At 46.3% G+C, this 12,323-nt stretch overlaps 2 protein-coding genes across 2 annotated transcripts; one reads left to right on the top strand and one right to left on the bottom strand.

Annotated features, from left to right (window-relative positions):
• Nucleotides 1-865: 865 nt before the first annotated feature.
• On the bottom strand, nucleotides 866-8,898 carry Fam217b (family with sequence similarity 217 member B). The gene is made up of 5 exons (XM_071607444.1): nucleotides 8,884-8,898; nucleotides 8,321-8,520; nucleotides 6,690-6,801; nucleotides 6,485-6,570; nucleotides 866-5,100 (listed from the first exon to the last, which is right to left on the bottom strand). The coding sequence occupies exons 1-5, from the start codon at nucleotides 8,896-8,898 to the stop codon at nucleotides 3,981-3,983; spliced, it is 1,533 nt and encodes a 510-aa protein (XP_071463545.1). The 3' UTR covers nucleotides 866-3,980.
• On the top strand, nucleotides 8,091-11,909 carry Ppp1r3d (protein phosphatase 1 regulatory subunit 3D). Its single transcript, XM_027954368.2, has one exon. The coding sequence runs from the start codon at nucleotides 8,897-8,899 to the stop codon at nucleotides 9,791-9,793; it is 897 nt and encodes a 298-aa protein (XP_027810169.2). The 5' UTR covers nucleotides 8,091-8,896; the 3' UTR covers nucleotides 9,794-11,909.
• The last annotated feature ends 414 nt before the right edge of the window (nucleotides 11,910-12,323 follow it).

Genomic DNA, 12,323 nt, shown 5'->3' with positions numbered 1-12,323 from the left:
GTCGCCCTTCCTGAGCTCCACTGCTCTAAAAAACCATTCAGGCTAGAACAATTGTAATCATATTCATAAGAATCCCATTTTTAAATTCCTTATGTATTTTACAGTGTTATGACAATTAATTCCTTAAATATTATATTGCTGAGTATAGGAATATTTAAATTAGGTTTTATGAAACAGGGGTCTCTATGAATATTTTTATGAATTAGTGATTTTTGTGACTTTGCTGAGCATTATTTTACCCTAGATATGGTGTCTTTTAGGATCTGGGACCGTTCAGTGAATGAAAGAGAATCCTCCACAGCACTTAACTACATAGAATAAACCAGTTTCTCTTCTGAAGGCAGAGCAGAGCTAAGTAAAGCACCTGGTCTGTGACTGCAGTCATTCCTTCTCTCTCTCTCTCTTTCTCTCTCTGATTCCCGGACAAACCTCCTTACTTGACCAGAAGGCACTGACAGGACAGACAAATCCATGCCCATCCAAAAAGCTTTAGTCTCCCCCTTGTGGATGATGGTAAAATAGCAACAGCCCCAAACCATCTGCTGTTGTCTGTGCCAAGGAGGACTATGGTGGGATTCATCCCACCACATGCCACTTTAATTTCACACTCACTAAATCTGCACCCTTCTCCCACACTCCTCGACATCTTTGGGTGATAAGGATACCAAGGTCTCGCCACTTGAGAGGTGCTCCTCCCACCGACCCAGCAGCGGAAAGCTAGTCAGGTCACCGCTCGGTATGGGGATAGGATCGAATGGAAGTCCAGCTGAAGCACTTCTTGGAAATCACCAAGGAGAAAATAAAGACAAACTTAGAAACCAAACAGCATATAGAGCTAGACAAAACCACACCCCAAAAGCCCAGATATATTTTTCTGCTGTTTAATTGATCTCAAGGAAGGAAAAAAAATATGAGTTCACAAAAACTTACATGAATTTGGTTCTGTACAAAAACGAAACATACAATCATTATGATACCAATGAAACATGCTGAATATTTCCAGGCCATTTAAAATAGTGTCCTGAACATGTACATAAATAAGTGATAAATACTGCCTCTGTTACCTTCAAATGCTGGACCACCAAGAGCTTCATACTTTTATGTAACTACTTGAGTAAATGAGCAAAAAAGGAGAGTGGAAACAGACGGCATTTATACATGTAACGCAGCGATTCTGGTCTCTCTGGGATGTGGCCTAGATGGCTGAAGAACCGCCATGCACCTCCTCCTTGTAGCTAGCAGCTATCTTCAGACCAATGACAGCATCTCCCCGACATTTGTCAGGCCACCAATTCTACTCGCTTCAAGTTGTTGACAAACCTTCAGCCCCTTTAGGCATTCAAAGATTTGGAAAATAGTCCAACTCTAAACAATCTGATGGGTTTTTGTGGCCCATTTTTGTGCTTTTCTACAACTTTTTCCACTGAGTGGAAGCTGGAAATATTTTTTCACACACTCATTTGGAGTGTTTTGACCTCAGATCATTTTAGTTGGTCTAAACGCAAAGTGTATGTAAACAACTCCTCGGAAATGAGAGGCACTTCTTGAAAACGCAAGGACTTCTGTCACCAGATTCAGGATTTGATGAACCGAGTGAGTTCACAGTTGAGCTTTCCAACACCATCGGCATGGAAGTGCCAAGATTCTTTTCTGCAGCAGTCAGTGCATCGAGATGGGTTGGATATGTGTATCAGAGATCATCAAACTAAAATTGTGCTTATGTGAGTACTGTAATAGACCTGACCTTAAGAAAAAATCTTAATACTCTTCATTAGGAGCTCCGATCTGATCCAATAATACTGGTTAAAATAACCAACTTGAGGCAAAACAAAAAAAAGTAAACAAGGAAAGACAGTTTTTTGGCTTTCAAAACTGTCTGAATATATGACTGAATAGGAGGAAGCAGAGGAAGCAACTGACTATCTCCCAGTTAAAAGAGCTGGGAAAGAATGCAGGAGGCATTGCTTCATCCTCATTCAACATGATCCTCAGCTCAGACACAGGGGAGGCAGGAAAGGAAAGAGCTTCACCTCACCCACTCTAGGTCTCTGAAAATACCCAGGAGAGCACACCTCAGGAAAGGCTGGGGCTTAGCACGAATGCTCAGTGCGTATAAGAAATACACATGTGTGTGATATTATACTACATATATTAATTGGTCCTGAAACTTTATATAAAGAGCTGAATACAAATCTTGCAGAGAAAGAATGACAAGGGGTGCCAACCACACGTAGTGGACTGATCTGGGCTCACAGGGAGCAGGGCAGGCCAGGGCACAAGGGACACCACTCAGGAACCACAGAAAGGAGAATAAGGGCTGCTTTTCCAATGCAATGCATCTACTGAGGAGAAAGGTTAAGCGCATATTTGAGGACTACGGGAGCAATGCCTACTACGCGTACATCGTTGGGTTGCATAAACAGGCATAAGACTGTAGCATACAGCATGCTTTTTCCAGTGGGGTGGCGCACGAGGTGAAGAATCTGCAAAGACTTGCACGAAAAGTCAGGAAAAAAAGGCTATTATAAAATTTTCCTCTGTTGTTTCATATGATTAAAGTCACGTTTTAAAAAGATATCTTATTATTTAACCTCTGCACATTGTGTCTTGTCTTTGTGCTATTTGCAATAAGAGTTCGTAAACCACTATATGTTCAAATATGACATGCCAAGTTTTTCATTTGCCCCAAAGGTGAAGAAAAGACAGAAACACAGATGTAAAAACAAAACAACAACAACAAAAAAAAAAAAAACCAAACACTACTGTGTTTGAAGGGATAAAATCAACCACAGTCCAGTCATTAAAACACACTATCAAGAATCTGTCAACCAAAGGTCTTGAAGATACAAACATCAACAGAAAGTTCCCAGCACAACCATAGGAACAAGATGTCACTTAACTCCAGAGAAGGAAGATACTTGTAGAAGGGCCAGGAAACCAAGTCTAGATCTGGATGGTGAAAACACATCCAGCGACTTCATCTACACTCCTCCCTCCAGCACTTCCTGTGGCCTCCCCGCCCCCACGCCCAGGCTAGATTGTAAAACCTTGCTCTTACAAACTGAAGCAGATCATTGTTTTTGACTAAGGACAACAGAATCTAGGTCCCAAGTCAGTAATTTAGTAACTGCTACGCAGCATGTCCCATGAGTTTTCAGCTATTGCAGGCCCTTCCTTCCCAGCTTCTAAGAGGGGCTGCTCCTGGGGACTCCCTTCAGGGAAGCCTCCCACAGCAGAAACCCTTGGGCGCCACACAGTAGGTTCATGCCCCAGCAAACAATGAAAATCAAGCTTCAACCCCCTGGCTTTCCAACTGGAAAATCTGCAAATTATTTTTAATCTGTTTAGAAAACTCAGAAATGGGACTTCACCATGGCCTCTAAATTCAATGATTCCTTTAAAAAAAAATCCCATGTCAGAGAGAAGTACTGAAGTTCCAGATGCCGTTGTCTCTAGTGAGCGAGCAATTTAGTGACAAATGACTGCTCAAAATAGAAACCTGTGTACTCCCTGACCCAGAAGGAATGAGGCTTCTCTGGGAATAAAATGAATACAAATTCTGCTTGAAGAGCTTACGCAAAAGCAGGAGAGTGTCTTGTTCCAAATGCTAGGACTTCACATCATTTCAAACAGTCTGCCCTGTTTTACACGCTTACATGCAAGAAGAAATGGGGCACCAACCTATCAGTCCCACCCAGAAGTTTCCTTGACTCTTCCCAAGTACTGCCATGTGATCCCTTTATATGGCACATACTTTGGTTAATTTTTACCTAAAGGGTTCTCGATGCCTAAGACTGTCAATGCAAAGAAAGTCTCACTGCAAGACACAGACTACTGAAAATAACACTACTGGGGGGGTGGGGTGGACTAAAGAGCCAATCAACCACTCAGCTGTCAGTCATAAAATGCTGTCCGTCAGTCATAAAGTGTAATTTTGGAAGAGCTCCAGTATTGAGGTCTATAGTCTTTGCAGATCATCATTATTTTAATTTGCATGTCTTTTGTTTTACTCCATTTGCTTTGAGTTTCTTCTCACTGGGCACAGTGGCATGGCCACAGTTATTTGTATTTCCCTTTTTCTTCAGGTGTGCATGTGCTGGTGTTCTGGAGCTCTTGCAGGGGTCTGCGGAGTCCAGAATCATGGCTGTCTGTCTGGGAATCCGGATGTTACCACTGGTTTCCATCTTGGGGCTGCTGTCACTGTAAGGCACATCCCAGCGCTGCAGCTTGCTACTCTTATTTGATCTCTTTTTCTTTTCTTCCGTCCTTGTCTCGGGGGTTTGCTTCTGGGAACATAACCTAGTGCTACTCGGTACATCCGGGGACCTGGGGGAAGTCTCAAAGGTGTAATAGGAAGGGTGAACTTCTCCATGGTGCCAACCTTTCTTTTGTGAAGGGCCTGACTTTGAAGCCCCTTCGAGGTACGGTAGTGGCCTGGACAGGGCAGTAGCAATTAGCTTACTTCTCCCAGGGCTCTTCAGCGCCCCCAAGGTCCCAGGGGCAGCAGGAGGCCTTGCCTTGGCCGCCTTCGCCTTTTCACACTGCACAGTCTGGTCCTGCAGCCACTCGAGCTGGATGAGTCTGTCGATGTACTTCCCGAGGAGTCCCCCGGCCCGGGGCACATCCGTGGTTCTGCACTCTGCGTTCAGAAGCAGGGCCATATCCCGCAGGTCCCAGGAGTTGAAAGGGGACGGAAGGAAGTCAGGATAGTGGTACTCCGGCTTGGTGTGGCCCTGACCTGGGGGAAGGTCAAAGTCAATGGGATCGATTTCTTCAGCTCGAAGCTTGAGATCTGGAGGGGAGAGCGGAGAAGGAGGAATGGGAATTCTTTCTGAATCTGACAGGTCACTCGCACTGTCCTCCTCCACGTCTTCCTTCATAATTTTCATGGACTGGAAGTGAAGAAACAGTGTACTCTCCGAGGCCTCTCTGTACCTAGAGCCCAGGGTGCTGGCCTGGGGCTCGCCTCCGGCGGAGGCCCCCAGGAGGCTGCTTCTCAGCTGGGAGGAAACATGGGGTCCTTGGGATTTACTCTGCCGTTTTCCTGAAGACTTCCTTGATTGTTGGGCTTTGCTCCAAGATGGGCCAGCATTTGTATTGCTGTGAAAAACAAAACTGCAATTCTTACCACATAAAGCCAAAAAATGTCTAATTGAGCTATGATTAGAGAAACCAAAAGAATCCTCTGGCTATACTTTTCAGCTATTGCTAGGCCTTAGAAAACCTAGAGCCTCCGGATCCTTGCAGAAACAGTAGCTTTACAGAAAATTCTCTGCATAGTGATCTGCTCAGGAAACATTAGGGACTGCCTGTGCCCAAGTACCGTGTGGATTCTGTTCGACACCAAATGCTAGCATTTAAGAAAAACAGTCACAATTCTCAAAGTGCTTGTTTCATAATTTTAGATCAACCGTGTGTGCTTTAAACAACATTGGTCTGGAGAATACCTGCTATAGGACTCTCCATCTCGTCTGTTAATAGTCAATAGAGTTTAAAAATGTTCAGAAATAAAACCCACAGCTTTCTTTTGTAGACTTATTTTAGGTTAAAGGTAAATATAATGTAAAATGCACATTTTACACTGTTTAATCACTGGTAGTGATTCTAAGCCAATTCAACTCTGAATATGTTAAAGTACAGCATATAAAAACTATACTTTAAACTAAAAGCTCATTTGTTTGTTTCCATATAGGAAACATGCTCAGGAAAGATACATTTAAAAGAATAGAAATAAAATTATATGATGCCATTATAATTCAATATGAACGAAAAATAGAGTTAGTGCTGTCTTGTGAATGGCAAGCAGAGGCAAACAAAGAATATTGTGTGTGTTACTAGTGTAGCACTGGATTCTTCCTGGGGTAATATGCTCCAAGGCAGAATCTCACATCAGAGTTGAAAATACCTGTACTTCAATTTATTCATCAAGAATAGAGCATTTAACCAAAGTAAGTACTTTTCTGTAACAGAAGATAGAAAACAGAAATGGGAGATAATTATACTTCCTGGAAAACTCAAGAGGTTCATTTGCCAGGGATTTCAACCATACCAAGAATGTGTTACCCTTCATTAATAAATATGGAGTATTTACATCACGGCCATCAGCTCAACATGCTCAACAAATATGAGTGATGGAGAAAGCAATGAAAGATTGCCACCATTCTGAATCCACAACCAGTACACTGAAAACCTTGGTTTACAACCAGCTGTCAACTGCACCCCCAGAAGATAGCTATTGATAGTGCCCTTTAATATAGAGGAAACCAATGGAGCAAAGTGATGGAGGGACTTGCTGACACTGCCCAGAACCTCCCCTGTGCAAGCTGACAAGTAACGCCACTCTGTCCACTCGTTTGTGTTAGGTGAAAAATATGAATGTGTATTTCTTATTCAGACCTATTTTTTCCAATGACACATATTCAATCTGGAGAACTGAGGCAACATGCCTTTTGCAAGATAAAGCAATTATATGAAAACTATTTACCTGCTTTTCTGATCACATTCATTCACCCTATTCCTTTTCTTGAGAAATTCACATGGCAGACCATCATCTAGGGTTTGATGAACTGTCTAAAAAGAGATATTCAGTAATAAATACTGTGAACACAGATATGTACACACATACATGAAAATACACAAAAAGGAAAAAAAAAAAAAAAAACAGGACTGTCCCTTAAAGTTTACATCACCTTTTCTGCACTGCTCAAACTATTCTTGCTCAATCTGTTGGAAGATGATGACAGCTGGGGAGGTGACTTCTTTATTCCTCTTATGTTTGGAAAGAATTCACCACTACCGGAACTAGAAGCAACAGCAAACTGACAGTAAGTATTGATTGCAAATGGTCCTATCGCCAGTATTGGGTCATTTTTTCTCGTTTATTTTTTAGTATTTGCAAAGCACTGTAACATATATTCTGAATTGTGAAAGATTAGAGGGGTATATAGTCATATGTTTCCAGTTTAGTCTTTTCAGCCCCCCCCACACACACACAGTGGACAGTAGATACAAGACCACACTAGTATCAAGGCCATGACTGGATTCTTTCTCTACTTCTGTGTATGCACATGCATGAACACGCGCGTGCATGCGCGCGCACACACACACACACACACACAACCTCCTTGAAAATAATGCATTGTTGAGGAAATCTGTGATGCTAACTAAAGTCAAGTCTACTCCAAAGCTCCCACATATACTCATTCGCTCATTCAACAAAAAATTTCAGGAGTGCCTAGAAATGGCCCACAACTCCTCTTCCCATGGAGCCTAAACTCTAGTGAGGCAACTCCCTGAGTTCTTCTGCCTCCCCTACGATGTCTTCCCTTCTGAAACTTCAGTCACTCAAACCAGGCCCTGGTTACTCCTCTTCTTTTGAGAGGCCAATGCGGTGGGCTCATCAGAAACTGAATACTTCTCTCCCATAACACCCCTGTCTCTGTGAAGTGGAAAAGAGGGAAATGACAGATGTTGGGAACAGTTCAGAAAGAAACGTTCCTATACGTTTTAAAATCATTTTTTTCATTTTAAAAAACGTTATTGTACTTCTTTATCATGACCATGTGGACCTTTTTAGTTGGTTCACATATGATGGTAACAGGAATCACATATGGGCTCTCGCAGTTAATTGACCACACCACACTCAGCAGGCTTGAACTCTGAGGTGTAGACAATGTTCTCTGCTTGACCCAAACTGCTCTCCACAAAGTGCTCTTGCACCCTCTCCCTTTCACTCCACAGGACAAGCTTCACACCAAGAGCTGCCTATTTCCTGCCAGAAGTGCCTGGAAGAAAGGAAAGCCTGCAGGGTCCTAAGCAAGCAAAAACAAACTCCCATCTTCCCGTGGTTCCTTGCATAGAAAGGAAACCAAAAGTCAGAGATTCAGGCGACAAAAATGCTCCCCAGGCATGGGACAGCTGCACAATTCATCACAGGGCATTAACCCCCATCCCGGGTCTTCCTCTGGAGGTGATCCCAGGCAGGAGCGGTCCCCACCCCCACCCCAGGGAACCCGCTGGCCATTGGACGGGCAAAGGATTGTGGGGACGTGTGAGCATGACGCTTCTCTACGCAGCGAGGCTCCCTCGGTCTGGCCGCGGGTACAGGCTGCAGGCACACGTCCAAAGAGCTGGCTGGTTGGACACTAAGCCCCCGACCGGCTCCTGGCCAGGCTGGGTTCTGCCCTCCCTCGCCCCACCCCCACGAACCCCGAAATCCGAGGACCTGCAGCGTGCACCTTCCTCCTCCTGGGTTTGTGCAGACACCAATATGATCGATAGGCGCACAGCCTAGGCAGACGCGGACAGAAATTGATCAGACCTATTCCTCGGCCGCTGGGGGCACGTGACGAGGCCGCAGCACACTGGCTCCAGCGCCGCGCGGGGGACGGACTGCGGCGCGCTGCGGCAGGCGCGGGCGCGGGGCTCGGAGGCGCTGGGCCGGCGGGGCCCGCCCGCGGCGGCGTCACGAGGGGCGGGGCGGAGGCGCCCCGGGAAGTTGAGCCCGCTGGAGTTGCAGCCCTATAAGAAATCCACGGACGGGGAGGTGGGAGGCGCCTTCGGCGGCGCGCCCTTCCCGTAAGCCCAGCTGAGCGAGAGGAGGTGCGCCCTGCCCTCTCGGGGTGGCCCGAGCAGCTCCACCAGAGAAGCACTCGGCGCCCTGGAAAATACTTGGTGCTTCCCCCCCCCCCCCCCCCCCCGCTCCTTGGGAGAAGCGGAGGACCTAAGGTGAGGACTTGAGGGGAGGGCGTGGCGGGCTCAGGGTCCCCTGCAAGGTTGCAGATCCGGCGGACACCCAGTGGCTTCGGAACAGGACTGGGGACACGGAGGAAGCCGGCTAGGAGTGGTAAGATTGCCCCGCGGTTCTGACTCCCACCGCCGGACCGACGGCTGCGCCATGTCCAGAGGCCCAGGCTCTACCATCCTACCGCCAGCCTTGGGGTTCCGGAAGTCTGCTCCCCGGAGCCTCAGCTGCCTATCGGACCTGGACAGGGGCGCAGCCCCGGAGCCAAGGCCCTGTAGGCCCCCGGAGAGCCCGGGCCGCGCGCCGCTGGCCCCCGCCCCCATGGGCTGCGACCCCCAGCTGCGGCCCATCATCCTGAGGCGAGCGCGCTCACTGCCCAGCTCCCCAGAGCGCCGCCCGAAGGCCTCGGGTGCGCAGGGCGCTGCGTGTCGGCCAGGCTGCAGCCGGCAGCTCCGCGTGCGCTTCGCAGATGCTCTGGGCCTGGAGCTGGCCCAGGTCAAGGTGTTTAATGCGGGAGATGACCCGTCAGTGCCGCTGCACGTGCTGTCACGGCTAGCCATCAACTCGGACCTGTGCTGCAGCAGCCAGGACCTGGAGTTCACTCTGCGGTGCCTGGTGCCAGATTTCCCACCGCCTGTCGAGGCCGCTGACTTCGGCGAGCGTCTGCAGCGCCAGCTCGTGTGCCTGGAGCGGGTCACCTGCTCGGATCTGGGCATCAGTGGTACGGTGCGCGTGCGCAACGTGGCCTTCGAGAAGCAAGTGGCCGTGCGCTACACCTTCTCCAGCTGGCGCAATGCGCACGAAGCGGTGGCGCGGTGGCGCGGGCCGGCAGGCTCTGAAGGCACGGAGGACGTCTTTGCCTTCGGTTTCCCGGTGCCACCCTTCCTGCTAGAGCTTGGATCCCGTGTGCACTTCGCCCTTCGCTACCGAGTGGCCGGTGCTGAGTACTGGGACAACAACGACAGCCGTGACTACAGCCTCACATGTCGCAACCACGCTCTGCACATGCCACGTGGGGAGTGTGAAGAGAGCTGGATCCACTTCATCTGAGCAGCGGTCAGGGTACCTGGAGCTCTGAGATGCTGGTCTGCAGGTCTTTCCTGACTGGGTGGCCACTTCTTGGTGGGTTCACCTACCCTTCCGCACCCCCAAGTTCTGAACTCATTTCCTTTTCAAGGTATCTTGACAGTGGCCCTTCCTGCCTTCTACATGAAATTTCCTTGTCACGTTGTCTAATGAGTAGCCTCACGTAGCCAGCAGGCCAACTCGGTTGTGGAGTGTGTTGGGGGAGGGTCCTGGGAGGGTAGGTGCATGGGAGTGTGTGCCTCTCTGGAGAGGACCCAGGCAAGGTTTTGGGGAAAGACCCACCTGCTGCTAGGAAGGCCTTTTGCATGTGTCTGGAATGTGTCCCTGAACTAGCTGATATTTGTTATTGTGATGTTGGGACCTTAGGCCCATAGCTGATACCTTCTCAGGAATATTCTGAATTTAATAAGCTTAAAGTCCTGTTGTGTGTTTGTGCCCATTGTAAACAAAATGTGCAGTGTGACCTGCATTATGGTCCCTGGAGGCATTCCTGCCCTGGGACAAGGAAAATCTGAGACCTCATTTGCTTGCCAATGCCTGTAGCCTTCTAGCAGTGGCAACTATTAATAGGCAGAGACCTCTGCCTTACCAGCCATCACTGGGCTTCGGCAGTGTCTCTCCCCAACCAACAGCTGAGGAGAATGTGGAGGCTGCCACCGGCAACAGCCTTTCCTCTGCCCGCCCTCCTCTCCCATCCTGCTCTTTTCTTGTTTGGTAATTGTGTGTCTGCACATTATCTCTTGGGCCCTCCTGTTTGGGTTTGAAACTACCTAAACATTTTAAGAAATCTTGCCTTAAGTTATTTCAATTTTCAGGTGACTGTAGAATTTCAAGCAACATGCCCTTTGTAATTACTTTTTTGACAATGAAGGTGACTATAATTTCCTTTTAAGCATCAGAAAATTCCAGGATTTGTCTTTTCCAAGTCCAGTTACCAAGTGGAACTAGAAGGTGTTTTCAGCATTAGCTAGAGCCCTTGAGGAAAAATAATTCACAAATTTTATACTTCTGAGTTATTTTAAATTGTACTTATGTGAGATTTTTATCAGCTACCTGCAACTTTATTCTTTGTGCCTTCAGATAGGAGAAATTTTTAACATTTTCTGGACTTGTTTCCCAGTTTTTAAATGTTAAATGCTTTAAAAAAAAAAAAAAAAAACACCTCCAACTAAGTAGTCAAGCCCACTGCTCCAGAGTTATCTGCTACTCCCGTGGAGAGGCTGAGGAGTTCTTTTGGTGCTGAGTGGTGGTCTTTCAGACAGCAGGTGCTAGAATTGATGCATGAAACCCCAGCTGAGATGGACAGAACCTCCAATATGGGACCCATGTGATACAGCTGAAGCCAGTGTGGTTGATTTTGTGATGGCTGTCACCAGGAGTAATGCTTAAATTTTTGAATACCTGTTGACACTTGTCTAATCAGTATTGAAAAGATGCATTTTACCTTTTAACTAGTTTGTTTTTGATAATTGCAACCTTTGTCTTTTTAAAGTGCCAAGAACAATGACCTTCTTTGGTAACTTTTGATCTAAGAACACCAAATCTTGATTTAAAATCTTGTGATTAAATTGCACACTCTTTGCCTGTTAGGGCTGTGAACTACATTGGCATGCAAGACAGGGAAGCCCTGGTGCATCTCCTGCTGCTTAACAAACCATCCAATTAGGTCAGCAAGTGTGGGAGGGCCTTGGCTGCTCTGCCTATGGGCCCCAGCCCAGAGTGCAAGACAATTGTCCCTACTATTCAGGTACAAGTGAGAGCTGCCAAATGGGTTGTCTAAAGGCATGTAAAGTATCTTTCATCTATGTGAAAGTCACTTGACAGAAGGATTCTGGTCATAAAATAGTTATATCATCAAAATTAAGAGAACCTTAAGGTGCCTTTTAAAAAAGTAACATTTTGAAACTTTAAAGCTTCAATAGACAGCTCAAGAGTTTTCAGACCTTAGTCAAAGCTATATTGCTTAGATGTTAAAAGCTTGTAGTGGATCGTGCAATTGCTGGGTTGTCTCCCCAAACGTATTATAATGTAATGCAATGAAAATGATTTTACTGAAGTATTAAAGTATTATGTGCAAAAATGTCTGTGTGCTCTATTTAAGTGGAATTTTTTGTGGTCTAATCACAGAAAACAAAGGTTTAGAAACTTCATTGTTTAAATCATTTCATGCATAAGTTTTATCCTTTTCACAGCACTGATAAATGTAGGGTCTTAGTTTAAAAAAAAATATATGTTGCACCTCACCTTCAGCAACAGAGTTGTATATGCTTTTGAAAAACTGAAAGTTTATGCCAGGTTAACATTACATATGAAGAAAGCTCTAAGGAACCTGGGGAGTGCTAATTATTCTACTTACAGCACTTATCCTGTGCATGGAATTGTACCTGTCTGCCCTTCCACCAGTGTGTGATCCTGTTAAATACAAAGCCTTGCCCTTGTTGGAAATGAAACATTTATTTTGTCCTTTTTTTAACTGTTTAGGCAAAATAATGGG

The sequence above is a fragment of the Marmota flaviventris genome, chromosome 2 (assembly GCF_047511675.1).
Source record: "Marmota flaviventris isolate mMarFla1 chromosome 2, mMarFla1.hap1, whole genome shotgun sequence".
NCBI lineage: Eukaryota > Metazoa > Chordata > Mammalia > Rodentia > Sciuridae > Marmota > Marmota flaviventris.
The sequence above is the reverse complement of the archived record's forward strand: the minus strand, read 5'-3'. Positions and strand labels throughout refer to the sequence as shown.